The sequence below is a fragment of the Podarcis filfolensis genome (assembly GCF_964270895.1).
Source record: "Podarcis filfolensis genome assembly, chromosome: 18".
In the NCBI taxonomy this organism is placed as follows: Eukaryota; Metazoa; Chordata; class Lepidosauria; order Squamata; family Lacertidae; genus Podarcis; species Podarcis filfolensis.
Genome location: NC_139622.1, coordinates 8,751,630 through 8,773,851, shown reverse-complemented (window position 1 = coordinate 8,773,851; position 22,222 = coordinate 8,751,630). Strand labels below are relative to the sequence as shown.

Sequence of the window (22,222 nt, the reverse complement as noted above, 5' to 3'; positions counted from 1 at the left end):
CTCTTTTTGAAAAAGAGAAAAGCGTGGGAAACTTTCCTTGTTAACGCCTCCATTGCCATCTCTCCAAAGCTGGTGTGACATTCAGGATGCAGCTGATTCTGAGATGCGTACTGATTTTCCTCACCTCCGTCTCCTGCTCAGGTAAGCACAGAGATGCAAAGCAGTTTTGTGTTTGTTTGTTTTTAATTTAGACCATTTATGAACCGGATGATATTTAAAAAGGAAAAGCGCTGAGAGCTGTGCAAGAAGAAAACAACAAGGCAATGCCACGGAAACGAAAGCAGAACATGAAACTCCGGTCCAGGGGCCAGCAACCTTTTTCAGCACTGTCCCTCAGACCTTCTGGGGGGCCGGACTATATTTTTTTGCGGGGGGGGGAATGAACGAATTGCTATGCCCCACAAATAACTCAGAGATGCTATGCCCCACAAATAATCCAGAGACCCTCCCTGCCCATAGACTGTCTGGCCAGAGTGGTGCATGCTCTGGTTATCTCCCGCTTGGACTACTGCCATGCGCTCTGTGTGGGGCTACCTTTAAAGGTGACTCGGAAACTGCGACTAATCCAGAATGCGGCAGCTAGACTGGTGACTGGGAGAGGCTGCTGAGACCACATAACACCGGTCCTGAAAGACCTACATTGGCTCCCAGGATGTTTCCGAGCACAATTCAAAGTGTTGGTGCTGACCTTGAAAGCCCTAAACGGCCTCGGCCCAGTATACCTGAAGGAGCGTCTCCACCTCCATTGTTCTGCCCGGACACTGAGATCCAACACCGAGGGCTTTCTGGCGGTTCCCTCGCTGCGAGAAGCTAAGTTACGGGGAACCAGGCAGAGGGCCTTCTCGGTGGTGGCGCCCGCCCTGTGGAACGCCCTCCCACCAGATGTCAAAGAGAAAAATAACTACCAAACTTTTAGAAGACATCTGAAGGCAGCCCTGTTTAGGGAAGCTTTTAATGTTTAATAGGTTTTTGTATTTTAGTGTTCTGTTGGAAGCCGCCCAGAGTGGCTGGGGAAACCCAACCAGATAGGCGGGGTATAAATAATAAATTATTATTATTATTATTATTTTAAATAAAAGGACACATTCTACTCATGTAAAAACACGCTGATTCCCAGACCGTCCATGGGCCGGATTGAGAAGGCGATTGGGCTGGATCCGGCCTCCGGGCCTTAGTTTGCCTACCCATGCTCTAGTATAAACGTGTTGGAAATTGGGATTCTGGGATGCAGGATAAAATAGGGTCTGGTTTTATGGGTCAAGGAAACCTTGGGCAAAAGGACATGGCTTTGCTAGAGGTCTGAAGCAACAGAATCGTAGAATTGCCCCAGTTCAGCAGGACCCTGAGGGTCATCTAGTCCAACCTGCTGCAATGTCGGAATCTCAGCTGAAGCATCGATGACAGATGGCTATCCAACCTCTGTTTAAAAACCTGCACGAAGGGAGTCTGTTCCACGGCCAAACAGCTCTTTGTTGAGCCAGTGTGGTGTAGTGGTTAAGAGCGGTAGTCTCGTAATCTGGTGAACCGGGTTCGCGTCTCCGCTCCTCCACATGCAGCTGCTGGGTGACCTTGTCACACTTCTCTGAAGTCTCTCAGCCCCACTCACCTCACAGAGTGTTTGTTGTGGGGGAGGAAGGGAAAGGAGAATGTTAGCTGCTTTGAGACTCCTTAAAGGGAGTGAAAGGCGGGATATCAAATCCAAACTCTTCTTCTTCTTCTCTTACCCGTCACATAGTTTAGTCAGAAATTCCTTTCTTGTCATTCAGATCCATTGGTTCAGGTGCTCTCCTCGGGAGCAGCAGCAGAAAGCAAGCTTGCTCCATCTTCCATGAAGCCAACGCAACTGTATGCTTGCACCTTCATATAAAAGGTAAAGGACCCCTGGATGGTTAAGTGCAATCAAAGGTGACTATGGGGTTGCGGCGCTCATCTCTCTTTCAGGCCGAGGGAGCCGGCATTTGCCCGCAGACAGCTTTCCAGGTCATGTGGCCAGCAGGACTAAACCGCTTCGGGCACAACGGGACACTGTGATGGAAACCAGAGCGCACAGAATGCCGTTTATCTTCCCGCCGGAGTGGTACCTATTTATCTACTTGCACTGGCTTGCTTTCGAACTACTAATGGAACAGGAGCTCACTCTATCACAGCAATTCGAACCACCAATCTTCTGATTGGCAAGCTCAAGAGGCTCAGTGGTTTAGACCACAGCGCCTGTTAGGATATTGATGTTCCGTTCCACCTTAAAAGGAACAGACATGATTGCGGTATGTCACATTCCTGTTTACTCTCCAGCACAGCTTGCTGGGAACCTCCGTTTGTGTATAGCCTTTGTTTATGCTTCCTGCTGCTTGGACGTGAAGGGGAGAAGACATGTTTGTCCTGATGCTGAGTAAAATGCCTGTAAAGGGACGCGGGTGGCGCTGTGGGTTAAACCACAGAGCCTAGGGCTTGCCTCAGAAGGTCGGCGGTTTGAATCCCCGCGACGGGGTGAGCTCCCGTTGCTTAGTACCTGCTCCTGCCAACCTAGCAGTTCGAAAGCAGGTCAAAGTACAAGTAGATAAATAGGTACCGCTCCGGCAGGAAGGTAAATGGCGTTTCCGTGCACTGCTCTGGTTCGCCAGAAGCGGCTTAGTCCTGCTGGCCACATGACCCAGAAGCTGTACGCCGGCTCCCTTGGCCAGTAAAGCGAGATGAGCACCGCAACCCCAGAGTCGGTCACGACTGGACCTAATGGTCAGGGGTCCCTTTACCTTTAAATTCGCTTTACATAGCCTCTCTTTGCCCTTCCGTTCGCCCGGCTGCCGGCCGGTGGGCTGGAGCCAGCTGGGGGCCTGTCAATTGCCCCCCTTTCCTTGGACACATCCTAACAGCGCCACCCGCATCCCCAACCTAGCAGTTAGAAAGCATGCCAGTGCAAGTAGATAAATAGGTACCGCTGAAGCGGGACATCACGCTGCAGTTTGTGTGGCTGCTGACAGGTGGCGCTGTTTACCAGGCCAGAATGCAAATTAACATCATTTAAACAGAGGCTGAAAGTCAGCCTGTGGTTTAACAGATGCCCATTATTTCAAGCCGATGTCCTCCCTCTCGTTTGGGGTTAGGGTTAGGGTCATTGTTGGACTATGACTCCCGTCAGTGCCAGCCCAGGAGTTGTAGTTTGACAACATTGCCAACAGGTTGGCAAAGGCTTTTGTTCTTTAGTCATTTCATCGTGTCCGCCTCTTCGTGACCCCCTGGACCAGAGCATGCCAGGCACTCCTGTCTTCCACTGCCTCCCGCAGTTTGGTCAAACTCATGTTTGTAGCTTCGAGAACACTGTCCCACCACCTCGTCTTCTGTCGTCCCCTTCTCCTTGTGCCCTCCATCTTTCCCAACATCAGGGTCTTTTCCAGGGAGTCTTCTCTTCTCATGAGGTGGCCAAAGTCTTGGAGCCTCAGCTTCAGGATCTGTCCTTCCAGTGAGCACTCAGGGCTGATTTCCTTCAGAATGGAGAGGTTTGATCTTCTTGCAGTCCATGGGACTCTCAAGAGTCTCCTCCAGCACCAGAATTCAAAAGCATCCATTCTTCGGCCATCAGCCTTCTTTACGGTCCAGCTCTCACTTCCAAAAGTCTGCATTGCAAATCTTCCTGCTCATTTTGCAAGCGAAACCGCGGGAGGAGGGGAAATTGAGTTTTGCTTTGATTGAATTTTCCCTGGGTGATTACAACAACCCCCCCCCCCATGTGCCATCCATCTCGCCTTTGCTTCCTTTGGGACCATGTTCCCGCCCCCCCCCCAAAGCAGCCCCGATGGCTGAGAAAGCCAGTGTCCGTCCCCCCCAACTCAGAGCCTGGAGGGTGAAAATTGCTTTCAGCCGGAAGCCGATGTCCCGCACCGCAGGGGAGGCGCAAACAGGTCTCCGAAAAAAGAGCCTTCACAGTCGTGGCATCACCTCAGACCTGTCTCCTTCCCCCCCAGCCTTTGTTGACAGCTTTGGAAAGGTTATTTTTTGCTCCGGCCGTGTAAAATGATACGCTTTTCCCCGCTCAGTAAGCAGAGATGTGGGGCTGCTGGGGGGGGGGGCGGCCCCCACTGCCTCCGCTCTCCAGACCCCGTTCCTGTCCAAGGCACACTTCTTCCGTGTTGCGTACATCTCTGTTTTGCTGCCTGAAAGCCAGGGGAACATTGTGTCCATGGTTGCAAATTAATGGAGAGCAGCCAGCAATCTCTCCGGATCTTTGGGGAGAACGGGCCTCCGTCAGACACCATCTCCAGAGAGAAAAGGGGCTTTCTGAGTGATTTTCTCGGAGCAGGCAGATGTGTGTGTGTAGAGATTAACCAGCGGCAAAAGCTGCTGCAATGGTGTTGGAAAGGCCTGCAATTCAATGCCTAGTTAACGGATTGGATCAAAACTTTTGCTCCGTCTGTACAACGCTCCCCCCGGCCAGGTACAGGGGAGAATTTGGTTCGGTTTGCAGCTTTTAACATGACCTGACCAAAATCGGCCCTCCGGTTCCTGAACTGGAAACACAGCTCTCCTTTGAAATTTGCACTTCTCTGAAGTATAATTATTATTGATAATTGTTGTTTAGTCTTTTGTCGTGTCCGCCTCTTCATGACCCCCTGGACCAGAGCACGCCAGGCCCTCCTGTCTTCCACTGCCTCCTGCAGTTTGGTCAAACTCATGCTGGTAGCTTCGAGAACACTGTCCCACCATCTCTTCCTCTGTCATCCCCTTCTCCTTGTGCCCTCCATCTTTCCCAACATCAGGGTCTTTTCCAGGGAGTCTTCTCTTCTCATGAGGTGGCCAAAGTCTTGGAGCCTCAGCTTCAGGATCTGTCCTTCCAGTGAGCACTCAGGGCTGATTTCCTTCCGAATGGAGAGGTTTGATCTTCTTGCAGTCCATGGGACTCTCAAGAGTCTCCTCCAGCACCAGAATTCAAAAGCATCCATTCTTCGGCGATCAGCCTTCTTGATGGTCCAGCTCTCACTTCCCTACATCACTACTGGGAAAACCAGAGCTTTAACTATACGGACCTTTGTTGGCAAGGTGATGTCTCTGCTTTTTGACACACTTGCTCCTTTAGAGAGAGTGCAGCCCCTGAGAAGTGTTCATCAGGGATTGAAGAGTTGGAACACCTGCTGAATTTGGCAGAGCGTTCCAAAATACAGGACTGATGGTGCTAAATCCTGTTTCTTGCTGCAGTCAAATGAGCTTCGCCAACTCAGGCAACCTCATCTAGAACAGTGGTTCCCAATTGGTGGTCTGCGGACCCCAAGGGGGTTTGTGGCACCATTCACATAACTAAAACTACCATAGACATATCATGGTTTTCAAAAGTAAGGAGTCCTTGGCTTGGCTTTTGAAACACAGGGAGGGGGGTGGACTGGATGTGGTCTTGCATATGCCCTTAGGGGACACGGGTGGCGCTGTGGGTTAAACCACAGAGCCTAGGACTTGCCGATCAGAAGGTCGGCGGTTCGAATCCCCACGACAGGGTGAGCTCCCGTTGCTCGGTCCCAGCTCCTGCCAACCTAGCAGTTCGAAAGCACAGCAAAGTGCAAGTAGATAAATAGGTACCACTCCGGAGGGAAGGTAAACGGCATTTCCGTGCGCTGCTCTGGTTCGCCAGAAGCGGCTTAGTCCTGCTGGCCACATGACCCGGAAGCTGTACGCCGGCTCCCTCGGCCAATAAAGCGAGATGAGCGCCCAGAGTCGGCCTCGACTGGACCTAATGGCCAGGGGTCCCTTTACCTTTACCTATATGCCCTTAGGAGAATCAGAGCTCCCCACACAAATACCCTTTAAAGCGCTCGCGAAGGGCCTCACTCGCAGATCCAGCTTTCGCCCTGGCGACGGCTCGTTCTCCAGACGCACGCACTTTGTGGCATGAAATTGTTTGGCAGCAAGCAGATCAGGCTTCCCAGCCTCTTGCTCACGCTCTTACCTCCGGAAGCTGCGGTCTTTGACGCTGCAACTTCCCTCACCAGGTGCTCTTGAGTCGTCCCCCCCCCCCAGCCCCAGCGCCCCCCTGCTAATCCTTCCATCTGTTCCCTATGCCGACACACAACACAGAATCACCTCCCACCCCTCTCCAGTTTATTAATAATCACCGTTTCCGGAAGAAAAACACTCCCAGGTTAATTTGCGGTCATTATCCCATTAATCTGGATGGCTGGCTAGGTAGTGCGGCAATTGTCATGCCTAGGATCACAGAATTTGTCGAACCAAAGCCCAATCGCCTGCTTGTTTGTGGGTGGGGGGAATTTATTTGCTTGTCCTGTGAAATATACTCAGAGTCGAGTGTGGATTTCATGCTCTTTATTCAGCTCATGGTAGCAAGGAATGGAAGTTCCCCCAGAATGTCTGCTTTATATACATTATTTACGCAATGGGCCCCACGTGATTGGCTAATTCCAGGATTCACCTGTAGGCCAATCAGGTTGGGGATTCACTTCCACCTGGAGCTGTATTGGGTGGCTGCTGCGGACCAATTAGACTGCTGCATTCTGGACCCTATTGTTCTAGGACCAATCAGACTGCTGTCTTTTGGATCCTATTGTTCTAGGACCAATCAGACTGCTGCATTCTGGATCCTATTGTTCTAGGACCAATTAGACTGCTGCATTCTGGATCCTATTGTTCTAGGACCAATCAGACTGCTGCCTTTTGGATCCTATTGTTCTAGGACCAATCAGACTGCTGCATTCTGGATCCTATTCAACTCAGTACATAACATCCCGCAAAAGGCCAAAAGGAATGGTGTGCTCTAGATTATGCAAAGTACTCTCCCTTATTTGAAACCCAACCCACCCACCTGACAATTTAGTACTGAACTGTGCAGCAGAGAGCGTCCGACATGGATTGGCTGAACTGTTGTGACTGCGTGGAGAATAATAATAATAATAATAATAATAATAATAATAATAATAATAGATAATTTATTTATACCCTGCCCATCTGACTGGGTTTCCCCAAACACTCTGGGCAGCTCCCAACAGAATATTAATAATAACAACAAAAAAGCGACAAAACATCAGACATTAAAAACTTCCCTAAAGAGGGCTGCCTTCAGGTGTTTTCTGAATGTCATATAGTTGTTTATTTCCTCGACATATGATGGGAGGGCATTCCACAGGGAGGGAGCCACCACCGAGAAGGCCCTCTGCCTGCTTCCCTGTAACCTCACTTCTCGCAGGGAGGGAACCGCCAGAAGGCCCTCGGAGCTGGACCTCAGAACGATGGGAGTGGAGACGCTCCTTCAGGTATACTGGACCGAGGCCGTTTAGGGCTTTAAAGGTCAGCACCAACACTTTGAATTGAATGATTTGGAGGGTACCAGGTGTGTTTGGGGGGGCAAAGTATAAGTAAAAGTTTCTATGTTTCGTTTCTCTCCTTGCATCTCTCAGGACTGGCTCCAAGGAGCCTGAAGCTTGAATACTGTGTCAGCTTCTGGGCTAAAAACATCACATGCTACTGGAACCTGTTGCTGGATATGGGCCCTGAAACTACGTACAGGCTCCACATCACAGAGTAAGTCTCCTGCCTGCCTCTGGGATGGCAGAGAGATAGGACCACACAATGTCGTACAACCAGCAGGTTGGAATATTGTGATGGCCCGGGAATCCGATTCAGAGGCTGAACCGGAGGAATCCCAGCCTGCACAGGAGTCCCCGCCTCCAGGGCCGGCTGAACTGGAGCAGGGCCTTGATTCTGAAGCGCCTGCACCTGTGCCGGATCCTCAGGAGCAGGCACCAGGTGAATCCACTCTGGCTCCGGAGGTGGTTGAGGACTCAGTGCCTACAGGTGAGTCTCCCCCTGGGCCCAGTAACCCTTCAGCCTCTCCTGAACTGCAGAGGCTCAGGGCAGAGAGGCGAAGGGAACTGGTTTCTCCCAGGAGGAGTGCTCGCCTTAAGGCCAGGAGAGGCGGGTCTCCTGGGGGCCGGGGCCGACCCTGGCCTCAGAGAAGATAAAGGCCAGTCAGCCCGGTCCCAGGTTGCGGGAGCAACGTCGTCGTTGAAGAGCTGTTTCGGCTAGCATCCAGTCCTGTTCCCCCAGAGTTCCTGTCCTTGCCCAGCTTCTCGCTGTGGACCCCGCTTCGCCCGTGGAGGACTGTCTGCTGACCCTCAACTCAGGTCCTGGACCTCGCCCCACGGTAACCTCCCCCCTGGACCAGCACAAATATTATTCTTATCATTGCTTGAGGTGGTTGACAATTTTGTCTACCTGGGCTCCACTGTAACCAGCAATCTCTCCTTCAATGCTTAGCTAGACAAGCAGGTGGCGTTGTGGTCTAAACCACTGAGCCTCTTGGGCTTGCCGATCAGAAGGTCGGCGGTTCGAATCCCCGCGACGGGGTGAGCTCCCATTGCTCTGTCCCAGCTCCTGCCAACCTAGCAGTTTGAAAGCACACCAGAGTGAGTAGATAAATAGGTACCACTGCAGTGGGAAGGTAAACGGCGTTTCCGTGCGCTCTGGTTTCCGTTATGCGCCAAAAGCGGTTTAGTCCTGCTGGCCACATGACCCAGAAAGCTGTCTGAGGACAAACGCCGGCTCCCTTGGCCTAAAAGAGAGATGAGCGCCGCAACCCCATAGTCGCCTTTGGCTGGACTTAACCGTCCAGGGGTCCTTTACCTTACCTTGGCAAGGCAACTGCAGCAATGTTGGCATCCAACCACCTCGGGAGACAATGGCGTGCGCCTCTGAGCGTGAAGTCAAAACACTGCATGATCAGCCCCAAAGTGACCTCCCTGCAGTGCAAACCAGGGCAGTGTGTCCATGGCTCCACATGTGGTGGAACTGTCAAAAGATTAGACAATTTTGGGAAACGATTTACAATGAATTCATCAACATTTTCAAATGTTCCTTCTCTAAAAAACCCGAAGCCTTCCTGCTGGGAATTATGGGTAATGAAATCCCCAAAAAGTTTAGGGACATCGTCATGTACGCTACAGTAGCCGCCAGAATTTTAATCGAAAGGTTGGAAGGGAGAAACCAACCCCTCCAAAGCAGACTGAAAATAAAATTAAGTGCGTATTTAAGGACTCGGAACACAATGGGAAGATCGGAGGTCATGTTACCGTATTTTTTGCTCTATAAGACTCACTTTTTCCCTCCTAAAAAGTCAGGGGAAATATGTGTGCGTCTTATGGAGCGAATGCAGGCTGCGCAGCTATCCCAGAAGCCAGAACAGCAAGAGGGATTGCTGCTTTCACTGCGCAGCGATCCCTCTTGCTATTCTGGCTTCTGAGATTCAGAATATTTTTTTTCTTGTTTTCATCCTCCAAAAACTAGGTGTGTCTTGTGGTCTGGTGCGTCTTGTAGAGCGAAAAATACGGTAAATTGAATTTCAGAATGGTGTACAAAACAAGTATCAACCAAAGAACAAACGAATGCTTATTTTTATTTTGATAAGAACTTTTATCGGTCCTTTCTGTTGTACATTTTTCAAAACTAATAAAACAAAATGTTCTGGGGCCTCCAGCTCTCATCAACTCCAACCAGCTGGGATAAGGGATGGTGTTCCTCTTTCTGTAGTCCCGCAAAACATCTGGCAAGCTACAGGATTCCCCATGCTGGGTGTAAGAGTTTTCTTACCCTAGGCTCTACCTACAGAGCAGCTTGGAGCCGCCATTTTTTAATTTCCCACAATCCCCTGAAGCAATGCTGTGGATAGGGCATTCTGGGAAATTTCTAAAGGAGGGCCCTGAGGCTCACCAGTTCTCCACCCCTGTCCCTTGAACCTGCAGCTGCTAAGGAGTGCTCCCTCCTGTTTATTTTTTCCAGAGAAGCTGGACGCTGTCAAATGGATTTTGGCCACACGAGAAGCTGTGCCGCCACCCAGGGAGACAGCGCGTGTGGCGTCCCGGTGGAGAACCTCTTTGCTTTCTACAAAATAAACCTAACTGCCGAGAGTCGAGGCGTCCAAGTGAGCGCTCCGGAAATGTGCATTCATGGAATGAGCATAGGTAAGCAAGGAAACTCAGGGAAGTCTCCTCGCCTTCTGCACAACAACCCTGCTGTAGCCTTCTTAGAGGTTGATTCAGAGAAAGAGTTTATTCTGCTCTCCGGATAGCAGAAGGCACTTGCGTGGTCAGCTCACAACAAGTCCAAAGAAATGAGAGATTCCATGCAGTATACATATCCTCCAGGCACCCTCTCCCCCCTTCCCCAGGAATCCAGACACGTAAGCTTATACACGTAAGTTGACATCACAGATGTTCCTGCTCCTGTACTCTTGACCATAAAAGGGTGTTCCTGTTCCTGTATTCCTTATCTTGGGGTAAGAAGGTCACCAACTCTAAGAGCACTCTTGGCGCCGTTCCCGGGTGGCTGACAAGGTCTGTGCGTCAGTGTGGTCAGGATGTAAGATAAGACCCAGATGTGTCATCCCTGCTCCACTTTGGAACTGACAAGGCCATTCATTAGGCGTCACGGACTGATAAAGGAGAGAGCTCTGTTTATACAGATGGGTTCCTGTTATACATTTGCTCAAGAGCTCAAGTTAATGGTTTTTAGCTAATGCACCCTTGGAGAAGGGAGAATGGGATTTTGGGGCCCGTTTCAGACTGACTGCACAGTCAGATTTTAGATTTGGGAAACCCATTCCTTCACTGCGAGGTAGGCTAGGCTGAAAAAGAGAGAAAGGGTGTGTCCCCGGTGTCTTCCATTACCCACTGAGCTTCATGGTTGTGTAGGGAATTCGAACCCGGATCTGCCCAGTCATTGCCTGACCAGTACACCCTACTGCTTTGAGCAGAACAAGTTGGCTAGATGGCAGAACGAGTGGATCCCTCTCCTTTGATCCACTGGCTGTTCGGGGTTGCAGGGCAGGGTGTCGAAGACCCCTTTGCTAATTCTGCAACCGGGTTCTAGCAGGAAGTCTGCCTCCATTGCTTGAGAGCCACCCAATTAGCATGAAAGGGGAGCTTTTCAGCCACTGAGAAGACTTGTCTTCTCGCCTGTCATGCTGACTGGAGCCAATCAGAGTGGAAGGAGGTGGGTCAGTTTCTAAAGTTTATAGTCTTAAGTTCCAGGCCATTTGATTGATTTATTTTAAGTCCTCACAAACCCTCATCAGCACTGTAATAAAATACTAATACTAATACTAATACTAATACTAATAATAATAATAATAATAATAATAATAATTTTTATTTATACCCCGCCCTCCCCAGCCAAGGCTGGGCTCAGGGCAGCTAACAAGCAATAATAAAAACAAGTTGAATGAACACAACTTAAAAACAGGATTAAAATACAACAATTAAAATATTGAAACATTAAAATATTATTAAAATGCAGCCTCATCACAGGAGGAGAAAGGAAAAAGAAAGAGGGGGAGGGAATCAAATTGGCTCCAAGCCAAAGGCCAGGCGGAACAACTCTGTCTTACAGGCCCTGCGGAAAGAAATAAGATCCCGCAAGGCCCTGGTCTCATGAGACAGAACGTTCCACCAGGCCGGAGCCAGAGCTGAAAAGGCCCTGGCTCTGGTTGAAGCTAATCTGACTTCCTTAGGGCCTGGGACCTCTAGGGTGTTGCTGTTTATGGACCTTGAGGCTCTCCGTGGGGCATACCGGGAGAGGTGGTCCTGTAGGTATGAGGGTCCTAGGCCGTGCTAATTTCTCCTGACAAATCTCTGGGAGCTATTTGCCCTAATATTCACGTTTTGGCTATGCAATTTCACATAATATAATGCATTTTGCACGCCATTTTCATGAATGCATGCATTGATAGGGACACTTTACCTTATCGAGTGCTTTTTTTTGTCTGTACGCATTACTTTGTTGGAGGGGCCGCCTTGCAAAATTCAGACATGTACCAATTTCAAAGGATGGCTGTCATTTGGCAAATTAGGTAGATCAGCTTAGTTTATGAACAACGTGTAAATAGAACACTTCAAACCTGGATGTAGGTGTTCCGGTTTGTGAACTTTGCCTTGGAAGCAGAACATGTTCCACTTCCTGTTGAGTGTGTTCCATTTGTAAATTGAGCCCCCCGCTGCTAATCAGAGGTTTCCTGTTGAGTCTGTCAGCTGTTGAGTCCTGAGCACCCACACAACACAGAGGTGATTTTTGGAGCTTTTGTTTTCGCTATTTTTTTGCGTTTTTGTTTGTGTGGCTTTTCCGGTTTTTTTGACTGTGACTTGTTCTTCATTTTATGGGACTGACTTGTAACTGTGGCTTGTGGCTTCGTTTTTGTGACTTGTTTTTGTGACTGTGTGGAACCCAGTTCAGCTACTGATTGATTGATTGATTGATTGTGTGACTGCAGAAATGGATAAAAGCCCCCCATCCAAACAATGACTATCATCAGTGCAGATAAGAGAGAGATAAATAGTTTTTATTTTATCATCTGCAATACTGTCTTATTTATTTTATAGTACAGTACATTGTTTATTAGGACACAGGTGCCACTGTCGGTTAAACCACAGAGCATAGGACTTGCCGATCAGAAGGTCGGCGGTTCGAATCCCCGCAATGACGGGGTGAGCTCCCGTTGCTCGGTCCCAGCTCCTGCCAACCTAGCAGTTTGAAAGCACGTCAAAGTGCAAGTAGATAAATAGGTACCGCTCCAGCGGGAAGGTAAACGGCATTTCCGTGTGCTGCTCTGGTTTGCCAGAAGCGGCTTAGTCCTGCTGGCCACATGACCCGGAAGCTGTACGCCGGCTCCCTCAGCCAATAAAGCGAGATGAGCGCCACAACCCCAGAGTCAGTCACGACTGGGCCTAATGGTCAGGGGTCCCTTTACCTTTTACATTGTCTATTGCTTTCATTTTATGGATCGATGGTCTTGTTAGATAGTAAAAATTCATGTTCAATTGCTGTTTTAGGGGTTGCTTTTAAAAGTCTGGAACGGATTAATCCGTTTTGCATTACTTTCTATGGGAAAGCATGCCTTGGTTTTAGAACGCTTTGGTTTTGGAACAGACTTCCGGAACGGATTAAGTTTGGGAAGCAAGGTACCCCTGTGTTATCATTATTGCACAACTATGAGATTATTGTAGAATCCAAGAAGGTTGTATAATCTTCGAAGGAGGCGTTGCTCCGAGTATGTGTTTGACACTGCGCTGTTTGATACAGATACCAACTTTCTCTTCCCACCCCACATCTAGTTAAACTGAGCGCACCTGAGGTTAGCATCGCCGAAGCAAACAAGTCGCAGTGCTTCTACCTGGAATGGAACATCCCCGGCGATGAGGTGCTGTCTGTGTTAGAGACAGAATACGAGATCCAGTTCCGCGATGTGGCAGAGACGACTTGGAAGCTGGTGAGCGAGTGTGATCCTCTGCCTGGTGGCTTCTGTGGTGCAGATCTGTTGCTACGTATTTGTTTAGCGCTGAAAGACAGGTCCCTGCCCCAAGGGGGCTTGCAAATTGTACTATTAACTCATGGTCTGTGTGTCTGGTTTGGGAGCTGCACGGCCAGGGGGGAAAACAATGCTGTCCAGGGTTGTAAAGACTGCGGAGAGAATAATTGGGTGCACTCTTCCCACCTTGGATCAAATCTACGCTTCCAGGTGCCATAAGAAAGCTGCAGAGATAGCGCAGGATAGTGCGCACCCCAGAAATGATCTCTTTCAGCTTCTGCCTTCTGGAAGAAGGTACAGGGTTATAAAGACTAGGACTAGCCGTCTGAGAAACAGTTTCTATCCAAATGCGATTTGGTTTTAAACGCAGGGTAAGGGACACAGGTGGCGCTGTGGGTTAAACCACAGAGCCTAGGACTTGCCGATCAGAAGGTCGGGGGTTCGAATCCCCGTGACGGGGTGAGCTCCCGTTGCTCGGTCCCTGCTCCTGCCAACCTAGCAGTTTGAAAGCACATCAAAGTGCAAGTAGATAAATAGGTACCACTCCAGCGGGAAGAGAAACGGCGTTTCCGTGCGCTGCTCTGGTTCGCCAGAAGCGGCTTAGTCATGCTGGCCACATGACCCGGAAGCTGTACGCCGGCTCTCTTGGCCAATAAAGCGAGATGAGCGTCGCAACCCCAGAGTCGGTCACGACTGGACCTAATGGTCAGGGGTCCCTTTACCTTTTTAAGGTAGTCTCTATGGGAGTATATTTAATTATGGGGCATCAGAGTTTTAAGGGGGCTAACCAGGCTGGGATAGCAGGCTTGTTGGTTTCTGAATGTCTGACGTAGATTTTCAATTTTGTTGATCTGTATGGGACAATGACAATAAAGATTATCGTATCTGACTATATCCCATGCACAGTCAAATCACACCGCCCTCTAAGAATCTTGAGAACTGCAGTTTATTGAGGGTTCTGGGAATCGTAGCTCTATGAGGGGCAAAGTACAGTTCCCAGGGCAGGGAATGTGCTTTAAATGAATGGTGTATACGCAGCCTGGGAAACATTAGAGGAAGGTAATAATAATAATAATAATAATAATAATAATAATAATAATAATAATAATAATTTATTATTTATATGCCGTCCATCCAGCTGGGCTTCCCCAGCCACACTGGGCGGCTCCCAACAAGATAAAACATCAACAAAATAAAACATCAAATATTAAAAACTTCCCTAAACAGGGCTGCCTTCAGAAAGGCAAGGAAATGGGTGTTAGGGTCCATGTTCTAGTTATCTCCTGCTTCGACTACTGCAATGCGCTCTATGTGGGGCTACCTTTGAAGGTGACCCGGAAACTGCAACTAATCCAGAATGCGGCAGCTAGACTGGGGACTGGGAGCGGCCACCAAGATCATATAACACCGGTCCCGAGTCTTAAGTTCCAGTCTTCTTCTTTTTTTAAAAAAAGTCCTCATTAAACCTCATCAGCATCGTAGTGCTAATTTCTCCAGACAAATCTTTAAAAGCCGTTTGCCCTAATATTCACATTTTGGCTACGCAGTTTCACATAATATACAGTGGTACCTCGGGTTACATACGCTTCAGGTTACAGACTCCGCTAACCCAGAAATGGTGCTTCAGGTTAAGAACTTTGCTTCAGGATGAGAACAGAAATCGTGCTCCAGCGGCGCATTGGCAGCAGGAGGCCCCATTAGCTAAAGTGGTGCTTCAGGTTAAGAACAGTTTCAGGTTAAGAACGGACCTCCGGAACAGATTAAGTACTTAACCCGAAGTACCACTGTAATGCATTTTGCATGTCATTTTCATGAATGCGTTTATGGGCACACTTTACCTTATCGAGTGCTTTTTTTTTGTACGCATTAGTTTGTTTGAGGGCCGCATTGCAAAATCCAGACATGTACCAATTTCAAAGGATGGCTGAGATTTGGCAAATCAGGTAGATCTGCCTTTACTTACCAACCGAATAAGAGTACCTATTTTTCGCTCTATAAGACGCACCAGACCACAAGACGCACCTAGTTTTTGGAGGAGGAAAACAATAAAAAAATATTCTGAATCTCAGAAGCCAGAACAGCAAGAGGGATCACTGCACAGCGAAAGCAGCAATCCCTCTTGCTGTTCTGGCTTCTGGGATAGCTGTGCAGCCTGCATTTGCTCCATAAGACGCACACACATTTCCCCTTACTTTTTAGGAGGGAAAAAGTGAGTCTTATAGAGCAAAAAATACGGTATTTCATCCGCCTCAATTTGCAGTGGCAGCTCAGCTTTAAAAACAAACCCAAGTACTAAAGCGTGCTCCTCACTCCCCAATATTTCTCCTCCCGCAAAGGTCAATTTTACATCGTCTGAAAATGCCCCTGGCTTCACAAACATCTGCAACGTCTCCCCCTACACCAACTACTCTGTCCGAGTGAGGGCAAAATACCTCCATGAAGTTTCCTTCGCCATCAGTGGCGGGCGTCCGTTCTGGAGTGACTGGAGCCATGAGAGATTTGTGAGGACCCTGCCTGAAGGTAAGGTGATCTCTGCTATGCTTAGAGGCGACGCTGCATCGCAGGGGGTTGGTCTGGATGGCCCTGGGATACCCTCCCAGCTCTACTGTTAAGGTTCCAAGGGGTTGCTCGAGAGCAAGCAGGCAAATAATAATAATAATAATAATAATAATAATAATAATAATAATAATAATAATTTATTATTTATACCCCGCCCATCTGGCTGAGTTTCCCCAGCCACTCTGGGCGGCTCCCAATCAAGTGTTAAAAACAATAGAGCGTTAAATATTAAAAACTTCCCTGAACAGGGCTGCCTTCAGATGTCTTTTAAAGATAGGATAGCTGCTTATTTCCTTCACATCTGAAGGGAGGGCGTTCCACAGGGCGGGTGCCACTACCGAGAAGGCCCTCTGTAGTTTGCGCTGGGTGAATAAATTGCTTTCTCTGATCTAATAATAATAAAATTTTATTTATATCCTGCCTTCCCCAGCCGAAGCTGGGCTCAGAGCGGCTAACAACAGTAAAATAATACAGCATTCTGAAATCAACTCATTATAAAATCAGTTCAAATGAAATTCATGGCAACCATTGGGCTAGAGTTCTGCAAGGATTACCAAAGGAGCGGGTCAGGCTGTGCCTTGGCCAAAGGCCTGGTGGAACAGCTCTGTCTTGCAGGCCCTGCGGAAAGATGTCAAGTCCCGCAGGGCCCAGGTCTCTTGTGGCAGAGCGTTCCACCAGATCGGAGCCACAGCCGAAAAGGCCCTGGCTCTGGTCGAGGCCAGCCTAACCTCCCTGTGGCCCGGGACCTCCAAGATGTTTTTGTTTGAAGACCGTAAGGTCCTCCTTGGGACATACCAGAAGAGGCGGTCCCGTAGGTACGAGGGTCCTAGGCCTGTACTGAACATTGACGTTTTGCTTCCACTGCAGTTCCGTCGGCAGGGCCAGCTGTTTGGAGAAAATTAGGACACGCCGATGGCTATGGAAACAGAGTGGTCGTCCTCATGTGGAAGGTAAGGACGGATACCCAGTGCACCAACACCGTGGAGTAAAAGGGTTCTGCAATGTGCCAAGAATCACAGGCGGCATGGTGCCAACACCATTGTCTGAGCGCAAGCCTGTTGCTGGACGGGTGAAAGATTTGCTGCACAAAGACAGCGTCTTGAGGTCCCGAAGGGCCGCATTTGGTGTATATGATGTAAAGTAAAGGTAAAGGGACCCCTGACCATTAGGTCCAGTCGTGGCCGACTCTGGGGTCGCGGAGCTCATCTCGCTTTATTGGCCGAGGGAGCCGGCGTACAGCTTCCGGGTCATGTGACCAGCAGGACTAAGCCGCTTCTGGAGAACCAGAGCAGCGCACGGAAACGCCGTTTACCTTCCCGCCGGAGCGGTACCTATTTATCTACTTGCACTTTGATGTGCTTTCGAACTGCTAGGTGGGCAGGAGCAGGGACCGAGCAACGGGAACTCACCCCGTCATTGTGGGGATTCGAACCGCTGACCTTCTGATCGGCAAGTCCTAGACTCAGTGGCTTAACCCACAGCACCTAGCAGTTCGAAAGCACACCAGGGCAAGTAGATAAATAGGTACTGTTGCGACGGGAAGGTAAACGGAATGGCCAGGCTACCCAGAAAAGGCAATCAGATAAGGCATTACAGTATCAGGTGTCCTGGCAGACAGGAGAGAAGCAACACACTCAAATTTCTGCTGGAGACCACCTCTTTCTGTGATGTATGCATGATGTTTTGTGGGATGGTCTTGAGCTACAGGGGAGGCAGTTTCAAAAGTCTATATAAGAGCTTGCACACCAATGTTCTGGGTTCCTCCTCCCTCCTGCGTGGGGTGAGCAGGAATCCTGTTGCAACAGTTTAATAAAGATCAGGCTTACTAGCCGCTTTGCTTCTCAATATTCTCTGGTTGGCCTCTGTTATTTTCTCCTACCAATAGAGAACCTACATAAGGACTCAATAATAATAATAATAATAATAATAATAATAATAATAATAATAAATTATTTATTTATTTATTATTTATTCTTTATACCCTGCTTCCCCAGCCACTCTGGGCGGCTTACAACAACATATTAAAATACAGTAATGCATCAAACGATAAAAGCTTCCCTAAACAGGGCTGCCTTCAGATGTCTTCTAAAAGTCTGGTAGTTGTTGTTCTCTTTGACATCTGGTGGGAGGGCGTTCCACAGGGCGGGCGCCACCACCGAGAAGGCCCTGTGCCTGGTTCCCTGTAACTTTGCTTCTCGCAGCGAGGGAACCGCCCGAAGGCCCTCGGTGCTGGACCTCAGTGTCCAGGCTGGACGATGGGGGTGGAGACGCTCCTTCAGGTATACAGGACCGAGGCCGTTTAAGGCTTTAAAGGTCAGCACCAACACTTTGAATTGTGCTCGGAAACGTACTGGGAGCCAATGTAGGTCTTTCTTGGATACCACAAAAGGGGAAAAGGAGCAGTTTTTTCTTATAACAGTTGCAAACTTTTCCTTTTGCTTCCTCCTTTCAGCCCCTGACGCCAAAGGAGGCAAACGGCGAGATTCTGGGATACAGCCTTCACTCAAAAAAGAGAGGGGAGCCGGCGATGCTGCAATGCTTCACTCCAGACCTGCAGTGTAGCCTTCTCCTCCCGGCAGGAGAGGAATTTACGTTCCTTGTGGTGGCCACCAACATGGTGGGCATGTCTCCTCCGACCAAACTCGTAGTCCCGCCATCCGGCGGTCAAGAAGGTGAAGTAGGAGGGTGGGGAACAGCAAATGCCATTTTTAGGTAAAGGGACCCCTGACCATTAGGTCCAGTCATGGCCGACTCTGGGGTTGCGATGCTCATCTCGCTTTACTGGCCGAGGGAGCCGGCGTACAGCTTCCGGGTCATGTGGCCAGCAGGACGAAGCCGCTTTTGGCGAACCAGAGCAGTGCACAGAAACGCCGTTTACCTTTCCGCCGGAGTGGTACCTATTTATCTACTTGCACTTTGACGTGCTTTCGAACTGCTAGGTTGGCAGGAAATGCCATTTTTACCTTTGTGCAATAGGCTGGATTCTACTCACATTCGCACAGCAAGAGCTTTCCTCAAGCAAGCAAGACTTCAAGGACACATTCCATAGGCCCAGGCTATCCAAAGGACTGTATTCTCCCATAGGGGAGTGGGTGGCGCTGTGGTCTAAACCACCCATCCTCCTGGGCTTGCTGTTCAGAAGGTTGGCGGTTCGAATCCCCGCGACGGGGCAAGCTCCTATTGCTCTGCCCCAGCTCCTGCCAACCTAGCAGTTTGAAAGCACACCGGCGCAAGTAGATAAAGAGGTACCGCTCCGGTGGGAAGCTAAACGGCGTTTCCGTGCGCTCTGGTTTCCATCATGGTGTCCCGTTGCACCAGAAGCGGTTTAGTCCTGCCGGCCATATGACCCAGAAAGCTGTCTGTGGACAAACGTTGGCTCCCTCGGCCTGAAAGTGAGATGAGCGCCGCAACCCCATAGTCGCCTTGGACTGGACTAAACAGTCCAGGGGTCCTTTGTCTTTTGCTTTGCACTCATCTCAGACTCATCTGTCTGCTACTGGCTAGTGAAGACGCAGGTGGCGCTGTGGACTAAGCCACTGAGCCTCTTGGGCTTGCCGATCAGAAGGTCGGCGGTTCGGCGGTTCGAATCCCCACAACAGAGTGGGCTCCTATTGCTCTGTCCCAGCTCCTGCCAACCTAGCAGTTCGAAAGCACACCGGTGCAAGTAGATAAATTGGTACCACTGTGGCGGGAAGCTAAACGGCGTTTCCATGCGCTCTGGTTTCCGTCATGGTGTCCCGTTGCGCCAGAAGCGGTTTAGTCCTGCCGGCCACACGACCCGGAAAGCTGCCTGTGGACAAACGCCGGCTCCCTCAGCCCCAAAGCAAGATGAGCGCCGCAACCCTATAGTCGCCTATAGACACCATCCAGGGGTCCTTTACCTTATCCTCTTGTACGAACCTGCACAGGCCCTGAGACTTTGGGGGGAAGCCCTGTTCCCTGGCACGCTTGGGGGTGGGGAATGAGGGAGAAGGCCTTCTCAGCTGTTGCTCCCAAACTTCGGGTCTTCTGACCAAACTGGCGTTTTGGAGTGTTGGTGAGCATTCCGTGACATTCTTTTTTTTTGCTCCTAGCTCTGCTGTCCCCACTGCCCATCCTGGTGTCTCCAGCAGGGGACCACAGCCTCCTCTTACGCTGGCCCCTCCCAAGCAACCCAGTGACAGTCTACATTTTCGAATGGAGTCAACTACCCGCAAAAGAGGGCAGAGATATATCCTGGCATTATCAGCCAGCGAGCGTTGGCCATGCGCTCATCACAGGTGAGTCAACCGTGTGACGCAGCGGCAAAAGAAGCTAATGCGATTCTTGGTTGCATCAGCAGAATTCCGGTGATGGGGGGATCAGGGAAACCCAACAGTTTTGCGCTAGTTTCCCTCTTACGGAATCTTTTTATTCCTTTCCAGAAGCAATCAAGCCAGGAAAGCTCTATGAACTGAAGATTTTCGCCCTCGTAGATGGCAAGATCTGGGCTTCGGGTTCGACCAGTGCTTACTCCAAGCAGATTGGTAGGTGGGACCAGAAAGTATTCCATTCTTCCATCCATCGAAACTTATTTGTTGTTGTTCTTTAGTCATTTAGTCGTGTCTGCCTCTTCGTGACCCCCTGGATCAGAGCACGCCAGGCACTCCTGTCTTCCACTGCCTCCCGCAGTTTGGTCAAACTCATGCTGGTAGCTTCGAGAACACTGTCCCACCATCTGGTCCTCTGTCATCCCCTTCTCCTTGTGCCCTCCATCTTTCCCAACATCAGGGTCTTTTCCAGGGAGTCTTCTCTTCTCCTGAGGTGGCCAAAGTCTGGGAGCCTCAGCTTCAGGATCTGTCCTTCCAGTGAGCACTCAGGGCTGATTTCCTTAAGAATGGAGAGGTTTGATCTTCTTGCAGTCCATGGGACTCTCAAGAGTCTCCTCCAGCACCAGAATTCAAAAGCATCCATTCTTCGGCGATCAGCCTTCTTTATGGTCCAGCTCTCACTTCCATACATCACTACTGGGAAAACCATAGCTTTAACTATACATGAGGAGAGATACTCACCGCCAAATCACATATCATGTCTGTGGCCACAGCATGAACCACAAAAGTCCTACATCCACTGTTTTTTTCAGAATGTATTTTTTTCTTGTTTTCCTCCTCTAAAAACTAGGTGCGTCTTATGGTCAGGTGCGTCTTATGGGGCGAAAAATACGGTAGATGCCAAGTTCGATTTGTGTGTCTATAAACGGATGCTCATCTTTCGCCCTCTCCCCGCTTTCCCTCCTTCTTCCCTCTTTCTCCAGCTCCACTCCGTGCTCCGACTCTATATCCCGTCCGAGTCTGGAAGTCCCGGGTCGAGTTGCAGTGGGAGATTCTCCCTTTGGAGGAACGCGGCGGGGTGATACGAAACTACACCGTCTTCTACAAAAAAGAGGGGGAAGACGAGCATAGTAAGGGTGTGATTCGTTCTGTTCTGACAGGGAACACGCCCCCCCATCGCAAAAAAATGTGGCTGTGGTTGCTTTTTAAAAGACACACCAAGTTTCTAGACCATAAGGCATGGGTAGGCAAACTAAGGCCCGGGGACCGGATCCGGCCCAATCGCCTTCTCAATCCGGCCTGTGGATGGTCCGGGAATCAGCGTATATTTACATGAGTAGAATGTGTGCTTTTATTTAAAATGCATCTCTGGGTTATTTGTGGGGCATAGGAATTCGTTCATTTTTTTTTTCAAAATACAGTGGTACCTCAGGTTACATACGCTTCAGGTTAGAGACTCCGTTAACCCAGAAATAGTGCTTCAGGTTAAGAACTTTGCTTCAGGATGAGAACAGAAATCGTGCTCCGACGGCGCGGCGGCAGAAGGAGGCCCCATTAGCTAAAGTGGTGCTTCAAGTTAAGAACAGTTTCAGGTTAAGAACGGACCTCCGGAACGAATTAAGTACTTAACCTGAGGTACCACTGTATAGTCTGGCCCCCCACAAAGGTCTGAGGGACAGTGGACCGGCCCCCTGCTGAAAAAGTTTGCTGACCCCTGCCTTAAGGAGGTGAAAGGCATGTTTCAATGGGTCGAAGTAACTCCCACAAAGATCTCAGGTGCTAGATGAGAGCCTAAGTTGCACCTGCAGAAATCTCAGCTCCTTGAGAAACTTTGTTGTATATTTTTAACGCTGCCCCCCCATGCACAAGCAGAACAAAACCAAAGCGTTCCAAAACCAAGGCACACTTTCCCATAGAAAGCAATGCAAAATGGATTAATCCGTCCCAGACTTTTAAAAACAACCCCTAAAACAGCGATTTAACATGACTTTTACTATCTAACGAGACCACTGATCTATAAAATGAAAGCAACAATCAATGTACAGTGGTACCTCAGGTTACATACGCTTCAGGTTACAGACTCCGC

At 49.5% G+C, this 22,222-nt stretch overlaps 1 protein-coding gene across 2 annotated transcripts in view; it reads left to right on the top strand.

The window, feature by feature from the left end:
• LOC310753321 (interleukin-6 receptor subunit beta-like) overlaps window positions 1-22,222 on the top strand; it is a 32,954-nt gene continuing 10,732 nt past the window's right edge. For both annotated transcript variants that reach the window (XM_083594482.1, XM_083594481.1), the window contains exons 1-10: window positions 1-141; window positions 7,392-7,515; window positions 9,769-9,950; window positions 13,095-13,249; window positions 15,625-15,808; window positions 16,715-16,797; window positions 18,300-18,519; window positions 19,921-20,106; window positions 20,251-20,352; window positions 21,120-21,266. In XM_083594482.1, coding sequence (XP_083450608.1) covers window positions 87-141; window positions 7,392-7,515; window positions 9,769-9,950; window positions 13,095-13,249; window positions 15,625-15,808; window positions 16,715-16,797; window positions 18,300-18,519; window positions 19,921-20,106; window positions 20,251-20,352; window positions 21,120-21,266 — 1,438 coding nt within the window. In that variant the 5' untranslated portion in view covers window positions 1-86. The remainder of the gene's footprint in view (window positions 142-7,391; window positions 7,516-9,768; window positions 9,951-13,094; window positions 13,250-15,624; window positions 15,809-16,714; window positions 16,798-18,299; window positions 18,520-19,920; window positions 20,107-20,250; window positions 20,353-21,119; window positions 21,267-22,222) is intronic.